This window comes from Pelobates fuscus, chromosome 5 (genome assembly GCF_036172605.1).
Source record: "Pelobates fuscus isolate aPelFus1 chromosome 5, aPelFus1.pri, whole genome shotgun sequence".
In the NCBI taxonomy this organism is placed as follows: domain Eukaryota; kingdom Metazoa; phylum Chordata; class Amphibia; order Anura; family Pelobatidae; genus Pelobates; species Pelobates fuscus.
In genome coordinates this window covers 65,036,652-65,061,363 of record NC_086321.1, presented here as the reverse complement: position 1 = coordinate 65,061,363, position 24,712 = coordinate 65,036,652, and the positions used below count along the sequence as shown (strand labels likewise).

The 24,712-nt window shown below is 41.5% G+C and overlaps 1 protein-coding gene across 1 annotated transcript in view; it reads left to right on the top strand.

Moving 5' to 3' along the window:
- The window catches only part of ALPK2 (alpha kinase 2), a 60,824-nt gene that overhangs the window by 5,575 nt on the left and 30,537 nt on the right, over positions 1-24,712 (top strand). The window contains exons 2-3 of the mRNA XM_063453949.1: positions 14,665-16,024; positions 20,713-20,860. Coding sequence (XP_063310019.1) covers positions 14,665-16,024; positions 20,713-20,860 — 1,508 coding nt within the window. The remainder of the gene's footprint in view (positions 1-14,664; positions 16,025-20,712; positions 20,861-24,712) is intronic.

Sequence of the window (24,712 nt, the reverse complement as noted above, 5' to 3'; positions counted from 1 at the left end):
AATTATAATCCCTATCTGGGCATTTTGGACTTACGTACTTATTTTTACTACTAGGACAAATATACTTATCGTTAGACCCATACGTTCTCTCCCATTTAAGATCCCCACATACATTCCACGGCTTTCTACCACTTGATATCGCTTTACATGCATCAAATAGCAGAACACCTGAAGAATGTACAGTTTCTAATACTGTTTTATTTATTAGGGTCCCCTGTGGATCTCCATTCCGGAGGGTCAACCAAATTGTAAGGGGTTGATACTCTGGATTGAAGCACTTAGGGTCTCCTACTCCTAAATGGCATACACTATATTCTATACCCAAGTATCTACACCTAGACACATATCCTTTACACTCATATTGTGAATGCCAAATTAGGGTCTGGGAAATATGATTACCTGTTATAGTAGTCTTAATGCAAACCTCACAGCTAGGTGTGTCGGTACCTCTACCTTCCTGAATATTTAAAAACACAAAAATACACATTATCAAAAACACTTCTTTCGACGTCTTCATCCTCAGTCTTCGTCCGTGCGATGGCACCTCAGCTTCCAGGATGTAAGGGCTGCAAGGAATGGAGTTCTGCTCTTCCGTTCACAGAGGTCCCTTCGATACACCCTGGCTATGACACGTGGGTAAGTGGTCAGGCTTTATTATGGCCGTCAAAACACTCACTTACTGATCTCTTTAAATACAATTGTAATCCCAATATCTCCTCGTCACTCCGACTGAGTCGTGCGCTTTAACCGGATCTTGCAGGGATTCTCTAGATCTGGTGTAGCTTGCCAAGAATCTACTGCTGCTGGTTTAACCCTGGAGTGATGAATCCACGGAGTCACTTCAGCCACCTTTATTGCTGTAGGGGTAGACAAAAGAACAACATAAGGACCCCTCCACTTAGGCCCTAACGGTATACTGTTCCACTCTTTAATCCACACTTGATCTCCTGGATGATAGCTATGAACAGGGGGATAAATATTCACAGGTAATCTGTCTTGTACCCATTTCTGTACCTCCTCCATAGTTTTACCCAACTCTACAACCTGCTGCCGGGTAATTCCTTCTCCCAACTGACTCAAATCCCCCCTTAAGTTACCAAGTACGGGAGGTGGACGCCCATACATGATTTCAAAAGGTGAGAGACCCATCCTTCTGGTAGGTGTACTACGAATACGTAACAGAGCTATAGGCAAAAGAACATTCCACTTAAGCTGAGTCTCTTGACACATCTTTGCCAACTGGTTCTTAATAGTTCTATTCATTCTTTCTACTTTACCAGAGCTCTGAGGTCTATATGCCGTATGAAGCTTCCACTTAATACCAAGCATATGAGTCAGTTGTTGTAGGCACTGATGAACAAAGGCTGGACCATTATCCGATCCTATAGAGCATGGTAGTCCATATCGGGGTATTATTTCTCGTAACAGTAATCGTACAACTTCAGTCTAGCGCCAGTCTAGCGATCTAATAGTGTTATCAAAGAGATTTTCCTCTCATCATTAAGTACTATTATCGCTAACTGTATTTGTCATCAGACATCCTTTCCTCTACTGTACCACTGTGCATTAGCATTGGTTAAACGTTGTCTCTTTTCCTTTCCCTATGGAAGTCTGTGCCTCTCACTGTTACACTTATAGACGGCACGACCTATATCTTTAAGAGACTATACTGCCTAGGGGTTGATTGTCATTCACTTCCCCGGGAATAGCACTCTGAACAAAGTATTCATTTGCATACCAGGGACAGACTTTCCATTCATTCATAGGTTACAGAAGTATGTATGGATACACAGTGGCAAGTGTATCTCTCTCTATAAGCAGTCAATAAAGTTTCAGTGTAACACGGTTGATGAAGAGATATTTTCTCTTACACTGTATCCATTACTTCCAGCACCATCTATTGCTGCTTTTTCCTATATATATTTTTGTTCCCCTAGCTTACCCCTATCCACTGGACTCCTAATCTTAAGATAGATCAGGCTCATACTAATAATCATCTGTCATCTTACCAGCTTGCTGGGTAGTCTCCCTCTTTCTTAAGGGGCACTACCACAGCATACAGTGCGCTTTCATTATATCTACAATTAAGGGTACATGCCCATTAGGTGGAGCTGGTACCACCCACTCTGACCCATTTCCCTAACCACAGATTGAACCTTGTCGATCTAGGGCTAAGGGGAATTTTTTCGTTTCCTATATTATCGTACAACTTCTCCTGCTTTCTCTGTACGAGTAGGACATGCTTCTACCCAGCCTGAATAAGTACACACAACTACTAGTAGGTAGCGATGACCACCGGATTTAGGCATTACTGTATAGTCTATTTGAAGATCGGACATAGGGAGTCCCCCCATATACTGGACTCCCGGTGGTTTCACTGGTCCTTGCCTTGCGTTGTTCTTAGCACATATTACACATCTTCGTACAATGGCTTGAGTCAAGTTGGACAATCTTGGTATGTAGAAATGTTTTCTGAGAGATTCTTCCATACTATCTCTTCCAGAATGTGTCCCGTTGTGATAGTTCTGGACAATTTCTACAGCTAGTGATGCTGGAATAACTATTCTTCCATCTTCTAACTGATACCATTTGTTCTCCAGGAACTTCCCAGCTTCAGTCTTTAACCACTCTTCTTCTTGAGCTGTATAAACTGGAGTCCATTGAGACAGTGGAGTCGGTATAAGTGCAGCTATATGTTCCACATATTCCTGTCTTCCTGATTCAGCGGCACGCTTAGCTGCATTATCTGCCATCCGATTTCCTTTGGTTACATCACCATCTCCTTTCAGATGCGCCCGACAATGTATAATACCAACTTCTTTTGGTTCCCACACGGCTTCCAGTAGTTGTAATATTTCAGCTGCGTACTTAATTTCTTTACCCTCTGAATTCAATAGTCCTCTTTCTTTATACAAAGCTCCGTGGGCATGAGTGGTTAAAAACGCATACTTGGAGTCCGTGTAGATGTTCACTCTTAAACCTTCAGCCAATTGTAACGCTCGTGTTAGTGCAATTAGTTCTGCCTTCTGTGCCGATGTTCCTTTTGACAATGGCCGAGCTTCTATCACCTTGTCTATGGTTGTTACTGCATATCCTGCATAGCGAATCCCTTCTTTCACATAACTACTGCCGTCCGTATAGTACTGGACATCAGGGTTCTGGATGGGAAAGTCACGAAGATCTGGTCTACTTGAAAATACATCATCCATCACCTCAAGGCAATCATGTTGACTTTCAGTAGGTTGTGGCAAAAGGGTAGCTGGATTTAAAGTGTTAACAGTCTCTAAATGCACTCTTGGGTTTTCACACAACATAGCCTGATACTTAGTCATGCGGCTGTTACTAAACCAATGATTGCCTTTATAGTCTAGCAACGTCTGTACTGCGTGCGGGACTCGCACATAGAGTTCTTGACCCAGAGTGAGTTTATCGGCTTCAGCTACCAGCAGGGCGGCGGCAGCTACGGCTCTTAGACAAGGTGGAAGACCACTGGCCACTGCATCCAGTTGTTTTGACATATATGCAACAGGTCTTTGCCATGATCCCAAGTACTGTGTCAATACTCCCACAGCCATTCTTCTTTGCTCGTGTACATATAAGTAGAATGGACGTGTATGATCAGGTAGACCTAATGCTGGGGCACTCATCAAAGCCTTCTTCACATCTTCAAATGCCTTTTGCTGTTCAGGTGTCCACAGGAAGGGATCGTGTTCTGTACCTTTTATAGCTGCATAAAGAGGTTTCGCCAATATCGCATAACTGGGAATCCATATCTTACAGAAACCTGCTGCCCCCAAGAATTCCCGCACTTGTCTTCTATTCTTGGGTATTGGTATTTGGCATACAGCTTCTTTTCTCTCTGGCCCCATTATTCTTTGACCTTCAGAGATATGGAATCCCAGATACTTGACAGTTGGCTGACACAACTGAGCTTTCTTCCTGGACACCTTGTATCCTGCCTTCCAGAGAATAGTATATCATGTGTTGATTGCTGACATATTTCTCTAGTAACTGCCGCTATCAACAAATCATCTACATATTGCAATAGTACACACTCTTCTGGGATGGACTTGAAATCCAGTAAGTCTTGACTTAAAGCTGATCCAAATAGGGTAGGTGAATTTTTAAACCCTTGGGGCAGTCTTGTCCAAGTCATCTGGCGTTTCGAGCCCGTTACAGCATTTTCCCATTGGAATGCGAAGATACACTGGCTTTCCGCAGCAATTCGAAGGCAAAAGAAGGCATCTTTGAGATCTAAGACAGTGAAATAGGTAGCCCCGCCCGGAATTAAAGCAAGCAGGTTATATGGATTGGGCACAACTGGATGTATACTTACTACCGCATCATTGACTGCTCTCAAGTCCTGCACAGGGCGATACTCATCTGTACCGGGCTTTTGAACAGGCAGCAATGGGGTGTTCCAGGGGGAAGTACAGAATTTTAGGATACCATACCTTATGAACTTATCCAAATATGATTGTATATTCTTCTTGGCCTTTTGTGGGATATGATATTGCCTTAAGCTCACTGGATAGACCCCAAGTTTCAGTTCGATTCGAATCGGTGGGATATTGCGAGCAAGTCCTGGTGGGTTGTTCTCTGCCCACACTCCTGGTATATTAGACAAGGATTCATCACTCTTAGGGTTTTGGCTAGTCAACGCTGTATAAAGTCACCACTCTTCTTCCTTTGGTACAGATATTGTCATTATACCTGAAGGTCCATTGAACTTTAAAGATGTTGTTCCATTTGGTAGAAACGTTATCTGCGCTTGTAGTTTTGACAACAAATCACGTCCTAGCAGTTGGACTGGACATTCAGGCATATAAAGGAATTGATGTTTTACTACGTGGCCTCCCAATGTACAGAGTCGACTTTTAAGAACCGGTTTAGGAGCACTCCTTCCAGTTGCTCCTATTACGGTGATGGTTCTTCCATATGGAGGAGCAACTAGGTCAGTCACCACCGAATGTTCAGCACCAGTATCGATCATGAACGCACTCCTTTTTCCCCCTATTGATACAGCGACCATAGGCTCCGCTCGGCCAAGGGGGATAGAGCCCGGTCGGTATCAATAGTCCTCCATGACCGTGTCAGCCAATCCTACAAAGTCCCTATCTTCTCTATCGCGGGATCTCTGCGCTGCTGGATAATACCTGTCTTCTCTAACACTTCCTCTATTGCTACCATTATTCCCTCCAGGACCTCCTCTACCTCTCGCTCTGATATAATTACCATATCCTACCCTAGGTCTGTCTCTCTCATACTGTTCCCTTTGTGGACACTCACTTCTCCAATGCCCTTCTTCCCTACAGTACGCGCACTGATTCCTACTCAGGGGCTCCCTATTCCACTTACTATCGCCTTTATCTGCTCCCCTATACACCTCTTTCTCCCTTCTGTCTACACCTGTGATCGCTACCGCTAGCATATCTGCCTTTCTACGCATCTTGCGCTCTTCCTCTTTCTTCGTCTCTGTTTCCCTGTTCATATACACCTTATTCGCTACCTCCATTAGTTGGGTTATGGACATCCCTACGAACCCTTCAAACTTTTGAAGCTTGCGCTTTATATCCCTGTAGGCTTGGCTGACAAAGGCAGAGTTAACCATCCGGGAATTCTCAGGGGCCTCCGGATTAAAGGGGGTATACAAGCGGTATGCCTCCAATAATTGGTCATAAAAGACACTGGGCGATTCATCACATTTCTGCAATACCTCAGCCGTCTTAGACATGTTAATCGCCTTCTTTCCTCCAGCTTTCATGCCAGCAATAATGGCGTCCCTATAAGCTTTTAAATGAACCAAGTCTGCGCCATTGACATTCCAATTTGGATCGGCATTTGGATAATGTGCTGTGGCCCATGCTGCTGGGTTGGCCTGATTTTGTGTACGGGCCTCTTCTTCCAGCGCTTTAATTGCTGCTTGATTTATCTATCTTGATTTATTTATATTTATTTTTAATGTCATTAATAATTGCTGGCAATCAGCCCAAGTGGGATTATGTGTCTGGACTATTGAAGTAAACAGATCCGTCATGGCTTGAGGCTTTTCGGTGTAAGAGGAGTTATGGGTCTTCCAATTAAAGAGATCGGTGGTCGTGAAAGGGACATAGACGTAGACTGGATCAGCATATTGTATCTGGCCGTCATCGTTAATGTGTGTCGGGCCAGGAGTCAATCGAAGTGGCATTTGATAATGTCGGGGTTGGAGAGTACCGGTCAGGTGTCGGGTTAATTTAGGGCTTCGTAGGGATGCGTCAGTTAGGGGTTCCGGTCGAGGGGTAGTAAGGCATGGGGATGGGGAAGCTTTACTATGGGGAAGGTTGGTGAGTAAAATATTCCGGGCCGGGCTAGGGGAAGCCTGACCGGAAGCTAGATATGGCACCAAATCTGGGTATGTGGAGTTAACGGAAGCAGGTATCGGAAGGGGAGGGTTTGAAACAAAGGGGCTGGGCTCTGAGCTAGAGGAGGAAGTAGGTGGGGACAACGGGGCAAGGGGAGGAGCGTTTCCAGCAGCACCTCCTCTTCCTCTTCCTGTGGAGGAGGAGTAAGGGGGCGGCATAGGGATCTCAGACTCAGGGGGCGTGTCCAAAATGGGCGTAATTACGGCCCTAGTGGACAAGCGAGTCCTGGCCACCATGAGGCGACATTGTTCATAGTGGCATACTCGGATCCATTTTGGCGAGTCTTTTACGGCCTGCCTCCAACAATCAATATAGGGAAACTGGCCGTAAATTCAGGCCTACATGATACAGCCACGTGTACACGCTGTACCAGATTAGGATCCAAACTGCCACGTGGTGGCCATGCGGCAACCAAAGTAGGCCATTCCCTACTACACAAAGTAATCAGGAGTGCTGGAGACATCTTTACCCCAAAATCACATGCTTTATATCCCTTTTTAAAATTCTTTATCATACATCCTAAGGGATCCAAAATCGTCGAATCCGACGCGCCCATACTTAACAATGGAGCGTCGTTTCCAACAGAAACTATACAAACACTCTACCAACGGTCACACCCGTTCCCTCGGCAACAGCACCACGTGGTACAGTTACTAAGTGAAACGCACACAACAAAACACTCAGGGAATTCCCGTACACACACAGCTGTTACACCAGTCACTAAGTAACTAATACTGTGCCCTTTGGCGAAACTATACGGTCACCCACGCTATAATTCCCTATATTTGAATTACCCGTCTATAACATACCCCAGTAACATCGTCTTTACAAACAGTAGCTACAGTGCGGTTAGCATAGGTTAAAGTACAATTTAAAGTCACAGTACAATTAGTAGTGGTTATGGTGTTAAACATGCAACATAGACGACAATTATTAGTACTTATTTACAGTGTCAGTAATTATACATGGTTATGGTACTGTGCGCTATAATACAATTACACACTATTCACACTCTCGCTAGACGGCAGAGCTCACGCTATCTAGCAAGATATACACGCTACTACAACAATCTTTAACACATATACAATTCCCAACTAATCTATTGGCCAGTACCTTGATGGACTACCTAAAACTATCTACATACGTTTTGGTTAGCCACACTGCCCAAGCACCACATATAGCGAACTAGAGGGCGGAATTTACAACAGTACCCTCTTAGTCTATCTACTCTATCAATAGTCTAGTGGGTTCCAAATTTACACGCCTTCCCATTTAGCCAAGATAGGTTGAGATCTAGCGAACCGAATTTACACAGGCGCCGCTTAGTCTCCCGGTCCCTCCGACCTAGCGAACGTAATATACACCCTAGAACGCTAGTCTAGACAAGACACCGGTGTCCGGCTAGGGCTATTTACACCAGAACCCCGCCTGACTCCAAACCAAAATTAAACGGGCTTACTAAAGGGCGTTTAATTGAGCGGTGCGCCTTCGCTCCTTCCCTCCACTGGAGGGGGCAGATTCCAAATAACCCCTTATGGGCCTACCGCACAATCGGTATCCAATACCCCTAGTGGGTCCGCCGTCTAAAACAGCGGTCGTCTTACCTCCTCGTTCCTGAACCTGAGTTCACACTCATCGACGGGGACACCCCAGCACTTACTAGAGGCCGATGATCTCCTGGACAACAAACCAGTGGCGCCGAGACGAAGGGAGGTCCACGCAGAAGTTCAGACCGTCTCACGCCTTTGCTTCTCAGCTACCGTTGAACGATGAGCTTCCCGGCCAATGCACCAAATGATACCGGAGAAACTGACGGAAGCCAAGCACAGCGAGATGGACACAGGTTTCTTCAGGAAGGAAGAGATTCTTTATTCGGTTCACCGATCGGGACTCAGAGGGACTAATGTCACCAAAATACAACAAGTTCTGAGCCCCGGACAATAGTGTAGGCTCCTTATATAAGCATGTAACTCCTCCCATAAGTAGCTCCACCCACACATTCTCTTACCCAATCAATCGAATAAGAACTAACTTCCTGTTTGACCGCATGGCTTGCCCAGCACAATGGAGGAGGGGAATACTACATCCGGTATTCTCGCACATGCCCCGTACACTACTGATCGTATCTTTGCCACGTGCAACCAACCGACCGATACACCAGTATATGCACGTACACATGCCACGTGGTAATCTCGGCCTACTAAATTTATTTTTACCGAGATTCCACCACACATATAAACCCCAAGATTTAATTTAGCTGATACAGAGATACAGCTAAGCTTGATTTTACATAGATGCATATTAATGCATATTCAATCAAGTCCATCATGTTGCTGTAATAAATGTATACCAATATTCAATCCATCCTGTACACTCCAGGATTTATCCCACCCGACCCAATGTGGATTCATTCCACCCATATTGTACATGTACGAACAAAATCTGGCTTTTCACAGCATTACTGTAAGGGAAGAGCACATGGTGACATTTTCAAAAGCTTTAAAACTGAGGTATTTAACTGTACAGCTGTCCTCAGGGCCGCCATCAGAAATTGTGGGGCCACTAACACAGCTCAAGGTCTGGGCCCCCGTGTGCCCGCCTCCAAGCCCTGCCTCCAAATCCCGCCTCCAAATCATGCCCACAGGAATACACCCACAGACACAAAAGGACACAGACACACACACACAGAAAGATACACACATACTAACAGACACAAACACTGAAACAGACAAACAGACATACACATACATATATATAGACACATACACAGATACAGATACACACACACACACACTGTTGTACATACATAATCACATACTGACACACACACATACATACAGACAGACATACATACTGACAGACATACATACAAACTGACATAGACATAAATACATACTGACATACATACATAATGGCATACATACACATACACACTGATATACATACATACAGACATACACACACACACATAGATAGATAGATATATACATACATACACACATACATACTGACATACACACACATACATACATACATACAGACATATATACATACTGACATACACAAACATACACACATACATACAGACATACTGACATACACACACAGACATACATGCATACTGACATACATACATGCATACTGACATACATACATACTTGCAGACACACACACAGACATACATACATACTTGCAGACACACACACAGACATACATACAACCAGACATACTGACATACACATACACATACAGATAGATAGACACATACACACATACATACTGACATACATGCATACTGACATACATACATACATACACACATACACACACAGACATACATACTGACATACACACACACAGACATAGATACTGACATACACACAGACATACATACTGACATACATACTGACACACACACACACAGACATACATACTGACATACACACACACAGACATACACACAGACATACACACACAGACATACATACTGACATACACACACACACACACACAGACATACTGACATACACACAGACATACATACTGACATACACACAGACATACATACTGACATACACACAGACATACATACTGACATACACACACACACAGACATACACACAGACATACACACACACAGACATATATACTGACATGCACACACACACACAGACATACTGACATACACACACACACACACACACACTGACATACACACAGACATACATACTGACATACACACACACACACACACACACACAGACAGACATACTGATATACACACAGACATACATACTGACATACACACATACTTGCAGACACACACACACACCTCATTTATCAGCCACCCTCCTCTTACCTTTAAGTTGCAGGAGGGTGGCTGGGGATGATGGGAGTGGATGCCTCTTGTCTCCCTGTTCTGTCCTCTCCTCCACTCTCCCTCTCCCCCCGCTCGGAGTAAGCTGGGAGGAAGTGACCGGCCATCACTTCCTCCCAGCAGAACTTGCGGTATAGCCGCAATTTTTTTTAAAGAGGCCTGGTCGCGCAATTACCCATCCGCAGTGCTGACCGGGCCCCTGAAGATATAGGGCCCATTGGGTGGCCCTAAATGCTTGGGCCACCTGATGGGCCCCGATGCAGATGCACCTGCGGCAGCTTCGCCGCTCCACGTGGGGCCCGGGAGGCCAGGCCCCCAAGGGCCGCCAGGCCCGTGACAACCATTATGGTTGTCACCCCCTGATGGCGGCCCCTGTCCTCATATACTATTTACTTACTATTCTATCCTCCTGTGTACATATGTACAAATCAATATTAATTGCACCCTATCATTGAGGCATGGAAGCTTTCAGATTAGGATAAAATTCTCTGTATCTCTGAAATGTTATCCTTAGTCTTTATAAATAAGTATTTATTTCAATTTTAGTTTTGTTAAATAAGCAAAAGTTTGAAGGGGTTAATGGGAAAATTGCTTAATTGAGAATTTATTCTTTGGTGGTTAACCAGTTATATGTATGAAGGACAGACAATCATGCCCTGACACACCCAATGCAGCAGGAGTAGAGGGGCACAGCTTCGTGCATTGGTAGGGAGATCAAAAAATCTCCCCCACCAGCCCTTAGCTACCACATTGCTTCAAAAAGGCTTTATGTGTGCCTCTTGAGAGGATGCAGATCAATGTTAATGCCCCTTTGTGGTACTGGGACCGGAAAGACCAATTACAATTATCTGCACCCATTAGTGGTGCATACAAAAATTCCTCCCTCAGAGTCACCAGGGGCAGAACCCACTGGACCACCAGGAAGTGAAACTGTGATCACAACCCCACCAGATCTCCAGGGCCGCGCAATAAGGAACTCCCCTGCCAGCCCATGCAGAGCCGCCACTTGCCAGCGATATCGAAGTACAGACCTTGCTGGGTGCCTTAAAGGGCTGGTGGGGGGATCAGCAATTCCCCTCAGCGGCCCATCTGGCACTTTACTACAGTTTGTTTAGTTTGTGTTTTTATAATAACAGAATAATCTAACCATTTTGCTCCCAATCCCATTTCACCAATGCCCCAAAACACACACAATATAGGCCTTACACCACCTAGCACAGTTACACACACTGGACCCCTCACACACTGCACCTTTCTCACACACTGCACCCCTATACACACACACACACTGCACCCCTACACACACACACTGGACCCCTACACACACTGGATCCCTACACACTGCACCCCTATGCATGCACTACATCTCTCACTCACTGCACCCCTCACACACACTGTGCCCTTCACGGGCTGCACCTCTACACTTATGAGATTCCATAGAGACAGTCATTCCCTATACACACACACCGCATCACCTACACACACTTGATCCCCTATACACACTAGATCTTCTATAGACACACACTACATTTCAGTCATACACACTATGTCCCCTAAATACACTGTGCTTCTTCTATGTATGCACTAGATCCCCTATACACAAACACAGACGACTAAAGACACTCTCTACTCTCTCTACTGCCCATACACACACTGCAGCCCCATTGCACATACTCACTGCATTCCCTAAATACACACACTACAGCCCCTATACACACACACTGTCTACAGCCGCTAGCTACACACACTATAGGCACTAGCCACACATATTACACCACAAACACAACACAACTCAAACTGAAATTTTTACACAAAACACCACACCACAATCAGCTCACTCTACACACATGCAATCCCACAACCAGTATCCAAACTTACAAAAACACCATAGACAAGTCACAAGCCAACCCAGAACAAGCATATCATTAAATGTGTCTGCTCTGTACAGAACAAATACAGGGCCTTTTTCTCATGTGAGAGCTCTTCAGCAGCGATCTGCACATGGGCGTGACACAACACTTCCTGGCCCCGCCCCTTTCCCACTGGGCCGATGTGATCTAAAAATGCCACGGCCAAAACTTTTTCCCAGTCCAGCCTTCTATTCAACACTCAACACTGGGGAATCTTAATCCAACTGTGATCCTTCATAAACAGTATGTATAGATGAATTCCAATCTAAGGGAAAAATAGCAGAATTGAAAGCATAGCTGACTTTGGAGATTTTTTCCCAGGTCAGCATTTTCACCTCCTTAAGTGTGAAATAAACTTGTAATACTTTAATAAATAGCTCTGATAAAGACATTTTCATTCCACCCAGTATTTACACAGAGGCCAGAATTCACATTACTCAGTACATGCATACATACCAGAATACATGTTACAAACAATGAGAACACCATCCATTTCACTCAATTCTTATATAGCAAATGACATACAAAAACAAAATGGCCGCTGACAACCACTCGTGCATTGCAGGAACAACAATGTTTTCATTGCAGGGTTAACACGGCTCTAGTGTATGCCAGAGATGCTTCTGGAGCTATAACCAAGTTTAACTTAGCTATAGCTCAAATGGCTCTCAACAAGAGCATTTGATTGACGCAGAGCAACGTTTTGCTGCACATGCACACTAGCCTTCCAATGTTTCCCTATGGGGAAGCATTAAATTGTCTGGGTTCATCAAGACTGATGATCTCAGCCAGCGAGGCAGGGCACCAGCAAACTGACATGTTAAACCTCTGCAAGTGGGGATCAACACCTACATAGGTAGGAGAACACTCTAGCTTTAGAAATACATGTTTACATTTCTTGAATCGATAGTGGTGATCTATATTAGTTGCAGTAAAAAGATCAAAGGCAAGTTTTAAGGCTGGAAACCTGTTGCTAATTTCTTCCAGCTATTATTAACAACTGCTTATGGCAGATATTTAGTGACAAGATTAGACATGAGCCCTAAATTGTTATCAGTTGACAGTCGACTTACAAAATGTAGACCACATTTTTAAGAGATCAAAATCTCAAGAAAAAACTCTATACCACCTTGGAATAGAGGTGAGATTGGAAATATTTTCTTCCAACTGGGATATCACACCCAAACATTTGCAAGTGAATTGCAAGCTTACCACCAGAAACCAATGTTTACAGAATATAAACCCATTTAAACATCTGTTTAATCATTATACCTACTCAGAATTTAAAGTAATATGCCAGTGCTATGAATAAAGATGCTGCCAAGGAGCTTGTTTATGCTCTGGTAATTTCTCGCATGGATTACTGGAATTCTCTCCTAGTTGGTCTCCGCAGAAGTCGAACAGCTCCGCTACAATTTGTAAAGAATGTTGCATCCATTCTGATCTTTCTCACCCATCGTTCCTCCCATACCTCGCCCCTCTGTCGATCCTTACACTAGCTTCCTGTATCCTGTAGGTGTCAATTCAAAATACTAACCCTTACCTATAAAGATTTAAACAACTCTAGCCCCTGTAACATTTCTTCACTATTTCATAGATATGCATCTTCTCAGTCTCTCCGCTCTGCCGGTGACCTTCTCCTGTCCATTGCTTGCCCCCTTACTGCTAACTCGAGCTTGCGAGACTTCTCGCGGGCAGCTCCCTTCCTTTGGAACAGCCTGCCTAACCCCATCAGAGTCTCCCCTCGTATTCAATTGTTTAAGAAGTCCCTCCTCTACCTATTGTTCCTGTGTCATTGTCTTATTTATTGTAAATTTCCCCCCTTTCATAATATTGTAAAGTGCTGCGGAATTAGTTGCCACTATATAAATACCAAAATAATAATAATAATATTAATAATAATGTATTCCTAATGCTACAGTGTTAATATAGTCATTTAGATTATTGAGCCCCCTCAGAAGTAAGTCAATAAATAGTTTTACTGACCTATTTTCCCAGTGGTGCTGGTCTTGTCACAGTCGCCCCGCTGGCTCAGATCATCAGTACTGATGATCACAGCCAATCCAATACTTGCCCATAGAGAAGCATTGGAAGATGTGTGCGCATGGGCGGTAATCGCTGTGCCAATCAGCATCTCTTCATGAAGATGGATTGAGTCAGTTCATCTCTATAGGGAGTGTACAGCATCTCGATACAAAGCGTTAAAAATATTGAATGTTGGTCCTGCGACCTTTGCATGACTGCAGCCAGGAAGTCCATCTAGTGGCTGTCCAAGTGACAGCCACTAGAGGTAGCCTAACACCGCAATTTAAACACTGTCTTTTATCAGAAAAGACAATATTTAAACTGCTAAGTCTAACTGTGTAGAATATTAAACTGTAGTGGTTCCGATTCTTAGATTGTCTCTTTAATCATTATTAATTAAATTAAGTACTACTTGACATTTATCTCTTACTTTATATCTTGTTCCCAGGAAATAGTTCATCCAATGCCTGATGGCTTTTGCTGCAAAACTATTGACCAATGTATTGAACCTGGCCAAAGTCAAGAGAAAGGAATTTGTACAAACAAAAAGAAAATTGAACAGATAAGTATTCTGGAGGATGAAAATAAACAAAAATCAGATAACTCAGCTGCAACATTAAGTGAGTCTGATAAAGAAAAAGGAGACATAATAAGCTGTTTCACAGAGATGGCTCAATCAAAAAATGATAATTCAGCCAAATTAATGATAGTTTGTCCTGCACATAAAATGAAGCATAAGAAAAAACATAACTGTCTGAAAAATGCTGAAGACTCTTTCAGCAAAAATAAAGAGCGTGAAGGTTTTCACAAGAATTCCATGGATCTATCTCCAACTGCTGGAAAGGGTAAAACACATGAAACCATAGAAAATATTCCATGCGCTACAACTCTTCTTGGTAACAAATGTCCTGAGGGAAAAATTACGAGGTCTGAGAAACCTAAGGAAAGTGTGGACTGCAGACTTGTGGAATTACAAAAAATGCTCAACACAGGTTCAGTGGATAATACAAGCACACTTAACAATGGTTGTGGTCAAGTAATACAAGATAACTCAGTGGATACGACAGAGATACCTACAAACCTTCATGTCCTAAAAGACAATGTTATATGTTTAGGAACTGATGAACAAGCTGAACGTTTGGACCTCGATAGTGGAAGTGTGCTTGTTGATAGAACTATTAATACATCACAATGTAAAAGCAATAGAAAAGAAACACATTTATCAAAAACTGATTCACAAACCAAAAAGAAACCAAGAAACTCTTCTTCATGGAATAACAGCTGCATTTTAAATAGAGACGTAGATCATGTAAATGGCAACAAAACCTTAAAATGTAATCCAAACCATAGTCCTAAAACCCAGCTGAACAAATGTTTTGAGCAAAGAGAACTTTTTAGCCCCAAGGAGTTAAATGCCAAGGCATCTGTAAGTGGTTCCCTTGCTAGTAATTCCGCGGGAGTTGATGGTACCTGTTCACCAAATACAAAGGATTATATTCTGAGTGCTCCGGAGTTCATACTTGTTTGCAAAGTTTCTGATACAGTGAGTGGAACAGGAGACCTTGCTAACCTTGATCCACAATATTCAACAAATGTGGCAAGCGTGACAGATAACAAAATATCAACACATGGTACAGAAAATAAAGTGGCCAAAAAAAAGTTAAAAGCTCAGGAAAAAGGGCTATCCAAAAATTCAAAATGTATTGAAAGGCAGTCGTCACTGGTGGTTACTGAGTTATTGCCAGGAGGTGAAGAACAAAGAGACAAGAAAGAGAGTGCTACAGCATCTATAAATGACAATAAAAAAGGTAAGAGCTCATTAATATTAATATATTTTACATAATATGCATCGAAACATGCAAACAATGCCTACATGTAATCAGTGACAAACATATATAGGTATGTGGAAAAATAGGTGACAAGGCCCTGCTCAAATTAAGTTACAATCTAAAGAAAGTGTGGGGGTGTTTATGCACAATGTGCAATGTACCCAGAAAGTAAGATAAATTATCAGATGTATAATTCATATTTAATCCTATATCACTTGTTTTATGTCGGCATTGAAATGATAGCCAGAAGGTTGTGTGTAGTGATGCAAGTATATACGGCTGACCAAAATACCAAGTCTTCCCCAATCAATATAGAATCAAAATATGCCCAATGCCCTTATTGCAACTCTTGCCCCCATTATATTTGTAGCAAGATGGAAAGGGTCCAGGTAAATATACCTATAACTTATTGCTCATGACATCCTTAATGTCCCACATTACCTCTCCATCCAGTAGGATATATAAGTTGGGACATTAAGAAAAGACTCACTGGTGTTGTAGATGTAAGCTCTCCTTGTCTTCTTTCTAAGGTCAGATTTACATGTCAGGTGCTTGTAGAATTCTAAAGTGGCCCACTACTCCCACCAAAATTAGGCAGATAACGTGAATTGGAAGTAAATTTGATCAATTTAACTGGACATTCCAGACAGAACATTTTTTTAAAGGACACTACAGACCCCTAAAGCACTTTCGCTTTCTGAAAAGCTTTATGTGTGACAAGTGTGTTCTATTTTTTTTTAATTTAGAAAAAAGTGCAGATTTCAACAAAAATTGACACTTTAAAAATTATACTGGTTATACCCTGATGCCTTTTCAAGCAGACAACAGGTCATGTTACTTCCTGGTTTTGATAGCTTATTTGCACTGAATTCAAGAGGCAGCAATTGGCCAGAGCACATGTCTTGCCCAGAGCACATGTCTTGCCCAGACTTCTCATTAAACAGCATTGGAAAGTCTATGATTGGACAGCCACAGAAAGTCTGAGCATGGGTTAGGAGAGAAGGGCTTGCAAAGGCAGCAGACAAGAGAACTACAGCTTTTGCAAGCTGTTTTTAGATATATCCTCAATAAAAAAAATGCATAATTAAATCTTTGTGGATATGTATACTAAACAGTAACTTTTATTTATTTTGTATTTAGGCATATAAAAATCATATATTGGTATTTGATAACAGTATTTGTATATGCGTGTGTGTGTATCTATTCTACTTTTAATGCATTGTGTTTGAATCTGTGTAACAAGTGTTTCTAAGTGTGCAAAGATAATGTTGGAGGTGGTTAGGGTAAAAGTGAGTTTGAGGTTTAATAAGGATTAACATCTGTATTACAGAGAGTGTTAAGTGTTAAAAAGATTAAACGTTTAAGAGGAGTTATAGTTATGGTTTAAGGGGTGTTTAGAATTATTCAGTTTATGGTAAGAGTTGAGTATTGGGGTGAGTCGGGTTTAGGATTTGTGTGCTTGAGTGTCCAGCCTTTCACACAGACACTAGTGTACATGGGGCAGCACTAAGTTTTACACCATCTATAACTGTTTCTGCAGTTTTTCAAGTATATGATGCTGACTGGGCTACAGAGAACACTGGTTAGGGCTAACCATTACCTCACTTGAGCTCCAAAAAGAGTATTCTAAGTGCTGAAAACAGGTGTCACCTAAAGGACAGGTGCCTGTATACTCTGCCTAATTAGAAATCCTCTTGCAGCAACTGGAAAGCTCATCAGAAAGCCAAAATGCGTCCCCCGCAGACTAACAGTGTGCTTCAGATGTTAGCATGATGGCCTGATCCGCACTCTGTTTCACACTCAAAAAGTAAGTCTGTGTGCAGGAGTTAGCATCACACTATTCAGGAACTGCCCAAAATGATTACCTAAGATAATAAACCTAAACTGCGTAGTTGTCTCAATCCAGCAAAAAAACAAAACAAAGGTTTTACACAAAAGATGTAAATTGTGATTGAATGTTTAGCACCATGAAGCCACTGGCGGATCCAGAGCCTTATCTCGGGAGGGGCACTTATAGATTATTTAAAGAAACAATCCAGGCGCAATAAGCACTACAGCTCTCTGTAGTGGTTATGGTGCCAGGAGTGCCGTGGTGCCCTCCTAGAGTAAATAGTCAAACCATTTAAGAACAGTTTGATAATGTACCTGTGGTCTGCCAGGATAGGGGCTATAGTATGGGGATAGGGCCTCTAGGTAGGTAGGTAGGTGTGTGTGTGTGTGTGTGTGTGAGACAGTGTGTGTAGGATGGGCAGTGTGTGTTTGTGTGAGTGGTGTAGTGGGTGCATGGGAGTGCAGTGTATATATGGGGTGCAGTGGGAACACTGTGTGTATGGGGCCAGTGTATGTATGAGGGTGTAGTGGGGGCAGTATGTGTATGGGAGTTTAGTAATTTGGGCATTGTGTATGGGGGAGAAGTGTGTGTATGGGTGTACAGTGGGGGCAATGTGTGTATGGGGGTGCAGTGGGGGTAGTGTGTGTATGGGTGTACAGTGGGGGCAGTGTGTGTATGGGGAAAAGTGTGTGTATGGGGGTACAGTGGGGGCATTATGTGTATGGGGGTGCAGTGGGGGTAGTGTGTGTATGGGTGTACAGTGGGGGCAGTGTGTGTATCGGGGTGCAGTTTGAGCAGTGTGTGTATGGAGGAGAAGTGTGTGTACAGTGGGGGCATTATGTGTATGGGGGTGCAGTGGGGGCCGTGTGTGTGTAGTTGGGGGAGGTGGCTGATTAAAACAAATAAGTGTTTTATTTTTTTAAATAAAAAAAATATGCTTTATATCCCCTCTCCCTTCTTACCTTTGCCCAGGGAGGGGGGATATCCATTCTGTGAAGCCCTGGTGGTCCGCGTGGATAATCCCTCGCGGTTCTAGTGCTGAGTGAACTCTAGCCTGCAGCTCCTGGGCTAGATTTCACTCTAGCGAGAACGGAGCGTTGCCATGGTAACGTGAGAGGAGACCCGGCGGAGCTGCAGGTCAGAGCTCCCGGGTTTCCTCTTCCTCCTCTCTCTGTGCTGGCCACCCAGCAATGTGCCTGTGGACCAGTGAAGGAGATCTCTGATCTCCCCTCTGGTCCGTGAGGGCACTGAGCAGAGCCGGCACTTGGATAGCACCGGCCCAACAGGAGAGAGCATCGGATCTCGGGGGAGAGTGGGGGCGGGGGGGGGGGGCAATTGCCTTGTTGCTCCCCCCTGGATCCACCACTGCATGAATCTAATAATCACAAAGTATAGGAGTATTAATTGCATTAGGTCAGGCAAGGTTATCAACATTACTGAGTAGAGGACTAGTGATAGACAGGTTTAGGGTCTCTATAAAACTTTCACCAACAGATCTATTACATACTGTGAAACAAGAGTCTTTTGAAACGTTGCAAATCAAATTAGCTCCCCAGTTTACTTATTCTTTACATTAATTTTCTAATATGCTCCCCTATATAAGTAATAATATATAGGGTGTCACGTGAGTTTATATCAGCACAGACAGATATGCATGTCAAGCTTGGAACTTTGGAATAGATGTAGAATGATGATTTATGGGTTTCTGTGCCCAAGACGAGAGACCCTTCATGCCCCACCTGATATGCAGGTGATACATAAAACAATAATTAAAAAAACAAAAAAAACATATAGAATTTTTTCAGACAGTTGTCTGGGTAATTTAAGCAAAATATATGCATCTTTTAATTTTCATTGGCAGTGATTTGGATGGGAGTATTTGGGGCAATGTTTACAATTGATGGGTAACATCTTATAGTCAAAAGGAGATCCAGAAGAGTGCTGGTATTTTGTGCACTGCATGCCGTTTTTTATTTAAAGGAATAATCACACCTCATTGCAGTGGTTATAGTGTCTGTAGTCCCTTGGTACCATCATGTCATTCAGTGTTTAACTGTTCTTTAGTGGTTTAATTTGAAATGAGAATTCTTAACAGCTTGTCCTGTTTTTGCTACTGGGTTGAAGAATGAACCTGAGAATTAATGACGGCTGTCCGGTTTCATCGTATGAGAGCTGCTCGTTTCTGCTATGTATTTGTATGGACCCGGATTAGTGTAATCACTGCCTTAGCCATTCCTAAAGTGGGGGTTGGGCTGTGGGCAGTAAGGGACCCTCATTCAATGTAAAACATATAAAAAAATGGTTTAAGCTGAATGGGGATGGAAGGTGCGGAGAGGGGACAAAAACAAGGGGCTTGAGTAACTATAACTAATTTAATGAGATTAAACAGTTAAAGTACCTTAAGTGTTGTTTTAGTTTTAAATTCGTCATGACCCATTTTACTGATAGGAAATCTCAAAGAAATACTTAAAAAAAGGCCTCTGCCCCAATTAATGTTCTTTTATGACTAAGTAAGCATATGGGGGGATATCAGGGCAAAAGCAGGTGCTTTTGTCAGGCAAAGTCATAAGTAGCGATCTCCACGTAAACCAAGAGACAGCTTCTCAACATTTAGCATCTTGACCCAGAATAGGAATTGTTTTTAATTAATAAATATATCCCATTAACTTTGTTACACCGCACTGACAAAAAGAAAGAATTGTAAAATATCTCCCATTGTATATGTACAACGGTTTTTATTGTCACCGCTATTATTTATTGATCTCCTAACAAAGAAATGTAGCACCAACCAGCGATTTAGGAATGCTAATTAGACATATGTATATATCCAACGCAGCTCCCCAATTAATTTGCACAATCCATGCGGAGGTGTTTCCTGACTCATCTGGAAACTTGAAATTACATTGTTGCTTTGGTGAAATCCATGCGGACTCCACGGTTACATGGACTAAGGATTCCAAGCTACTTGCTCGAATACACAGAAGGTAAGTCTAATTTAACCTACATGTACTATGTCTTACAGTTTCAGATATTTTGCTTATGGATGTTAAGCAAATTCAATTCATCATGGAATCCCTTCCTTAACTCTGCTGCTAGCAAACACAATCACCAGAAATGCACTACTCCAGTGGGAAAGAACATGTCATTATCATTTAATTTGGAAACATATTAAAGGTCCCTGAGTGTTAATAAAAGCTACAAAATGCAGCTAATAACTGCGAGTCAATCAGGCATTGCATTTAGAGAGAATACATTATATTCATTCGATTTAAATGTCAAAACTGATGGCTTGTTTTTCAAGAATAAATTAATGGGCAGGAATAATGTAGGACCCATTGTGAAGGCTAAAAATCTCATTACGTGCTATAACTGATATAAGATATACACAGACTTTACACAAGATTTGATGCTCAGGCTGTTTTCATATTTGCAGTGTGAAGTTTATATATTGCTTCTGTATAAATAGAATGTTTTAATTCCTGCGGCATTCTGATGTGTACACTGCCAGTTGGCATCTTTTATTGACATTATTCTCAGGCAGGACTAAGACAGGTTACTCACAATACTTTGTTAACTTACCTTATCCCTAACCTAAAAATATCTTGCAATATAAAAGGTACAACATGGCAAAGACATCTATCTTTGATTATTCTCAAGGTTTGTTATGATGTCTCCAGAATCCTCCCCCCTCCAATGGAATTATTTTCCATAGATAGAAACGGGCATTTAGACAGGCAGACAAACAAAGATAGATGGATGGATAGATAGATAGATAGATCATATTGAGGTTCGGAAACTTTTTTCTTTTTGCTAATTTTTTTTTTTTTTTTTTTTTTATTAAAATGGCAAAATAGTTCAACTGTTTACAAATTATATTAAATGATACATCTTCATTTACCTGCCTTGGAGCTCTTTATGCTACTGTGCCTAGTGTTCTTCACATCTCATTATGCACCTTCTCTCTTTTCTTGGTTAATCAGTTTGCATCTTTTGCATCTCTTGTTAAATCTCTCTAACTTGTTTCATTATTAGTGCACGGCTCAGGAGAGAGGAGCTCTTTCAAGAGAGTAGAAGGGTTAATTAGATGTGTGCCATCTATGTCCCTAGCATATTGAGTTCCCAAGCAGGTAAGGAGAAATATGTTGAAAATATGAAAACATTCTAAATTTATTTGAAATATACTACACTGTTTTCTTGTTTTGTTTTTGTTTATATGTATGTTGTCAATGTAAACATTGGTTTTCTTGGTGAAGAGTTTTATTTTATATTTTAAATAGTATATATGCTATTATTGAGCTGCATCTTTAACTTTAGATAAAGGTTCTCAGATTCTTGGGACCATAAGGAGCCATAAAGACCACCAATTCAAGTGTATCTATGCCAACAACTAGAGGAAAAACAAACCTCTTTAGGTAGAACCTTTATTTCCCAATTATACAGTTGGAATCCATGTGGTTAATTCTAGGTTTTAAATGTTAGTATGTATCCATCTAGTTCTTGGATACCTGTATTGAATTATTAGTTTTTATGATCAAGCACCACTTTGAAAAAGTCTCTTAGTAAAATAAAGCAAATTAATGGTAAACCATAATTCAATGCATAGATTGTTTTCCAATGGATAGAAAAACAAAATAAGAAAAAATAAGAAAAGACAGACATACTGCAATATACTTTTAAGCACATTGAGAAATACTGACCATGATGAAAGTATTTTATACTGTCCCTTACACCTTGTCTATCAATGTCTAGCAATCCCCCAAAAGGTTCTGAAAATATTTGGAAAACGAAAGTATAGTAGAGCGCATTGGTAGAATTCCTTTGGAATCTAATATTTTGTAGAGGGAAATTGACAGTGTTCCAAAGTTAGTATGTATAATAGTAATATACAGCAAAAGGCAAGACAAACTCGCCTATAGTCTTCACAAATAATAAAACTAAAGCCCTAGGAACTTTTCGAGCAAAAATGCATTGTTAAAAGTGACTGAAGCAGTTACTATTGTTTCCCCCTTTTAAAATCTTCTTAAATGTATAACTCAGACATATCTTTAGAACTGGACTTCATAAAGTATACAGTAACAATAAATTATTTTCTTGGAAACACCTTTAAACTAGTGCTCTAGACAACCTACTACAGCTTATTGTAGTGGTTGGGATGCGATGGGTCTATGAGTTTGTCTCCTAGCTTTTTGTCAATTTATTTTGATACAGATTGACCAAAACCAGGGTTCCCACAAATAACCTGCTGTCTCTGCAGGTGCAGTGAAAATGGCAATATTACACTTTTTCTTTAAGTATAAATTTACCCAACTGTGGTAAACCTATGATAGACTTTAAGAGCTGCGATAACCAGTTTTATTTTACTAAATAAGGTATTTTCTTTCTCAAACGAATCTACTGCCCATTTGAAATAAATTACCTGTAGTTTAGAATGTTCGCAGTGTTAATATTCCAGATAGGCTTTTTATCGAAATGTTCTACATTCTTGTATGTGATATTTTCTGCAAGAATTATGGTAACAAACCTGAACTTCATTACACGTATATCTTACAGTAGAACCTTATGCAAGAAATCCAGACAGACAAATGCTTCAAAATGCACACTTAAAACGATACACCAGGATGTTCCTATTAAAGTCTGCTTTTTGAAGGATTTACATGTCCGAATTCTTTGCAAATGGTTCTAACATATATTTGAAGGCTCACCACCTACGAATCCTGGAAGACCAATAAATAATCGCAGGTTTACAGTCGGGCACTAATGCAGTCCCTAGCTTCCCCAGATTTGTTTACGTGAGAGATACGTGATTTCAAGTAGCCTTGTAAAAATTTAAACTGGAGTTTTGTGTGTGCTTCATAATACGAATCGCCTGAAGATATGTGAGTTGTGCCTGAAAATCAAGCACAGCAACTAGAACAACCACATAATCAAGCAAGGACCCGGGGCATATTCACTAAATAGCGGCAACACATAAGAAACACAATTAAATATATTAAACACATAACATACAAAGTAAAAAGAAAAATCTTTAACAATATTATAATAATGGGCATAAGCAACAGGGCACACACAAAGTAAACACCACAATACAAAATATATACATAAATTGAAATAAAAACATAGTTAGTAAATCTAGACAAGAAGAGGTCTTGGCGCTATTTAGTGCTTCGTATTATGCAGCCAGTAAGGAGCATTGTGGGTCTCGGTCTGTGGATTTAAGTTCTGTGTGCGTATATTACTCCAGCGTTTGGGGATAATTGATTATATTTGGAGACTGTTATTTCGTTGCAACGAGTGACTGTTTCCGATCAGACCACCCTGCATGCTTTGAGAATGAAGCAAATGAAAACTTTGTGATCTAGCTTTGACAAAACAAATAAACAATGACACCTGCCATTGTTAAGCCAACATTTGAAGCATTTATAAAATGAATCCGTATAAATATGCTTTCATCACAATCCTAAATCCAGTTTAAGAATACCTTGTGTTTCTATATTTAAAAAAAAAAAGAAAAGTTTTTTTAAGTTTACAGCGTCTTTAAACATGATATGCTTTGGTTAAAATGAATGGTGCCAGATGATTGATAGCAAACAGGATGCATATGTAACTGAAGAGGAGCTAACCAGCTGCTAGAACGGCTCACTGAGTGATCTCTTAACCATGGTGTCGTACACAGCAATGTCAGCAGCAGAAACACAGCTTAGTGCTGTTCTCCTGCTTTAGATACTAACCAGCAATATTTATTTTATGCTTGTTGTATATTGTTCATCTATGACCATCTCATAAGCTATTCTTCCCACAGACCATTCAACGTCTAATAATGGAAATGCATCACACGG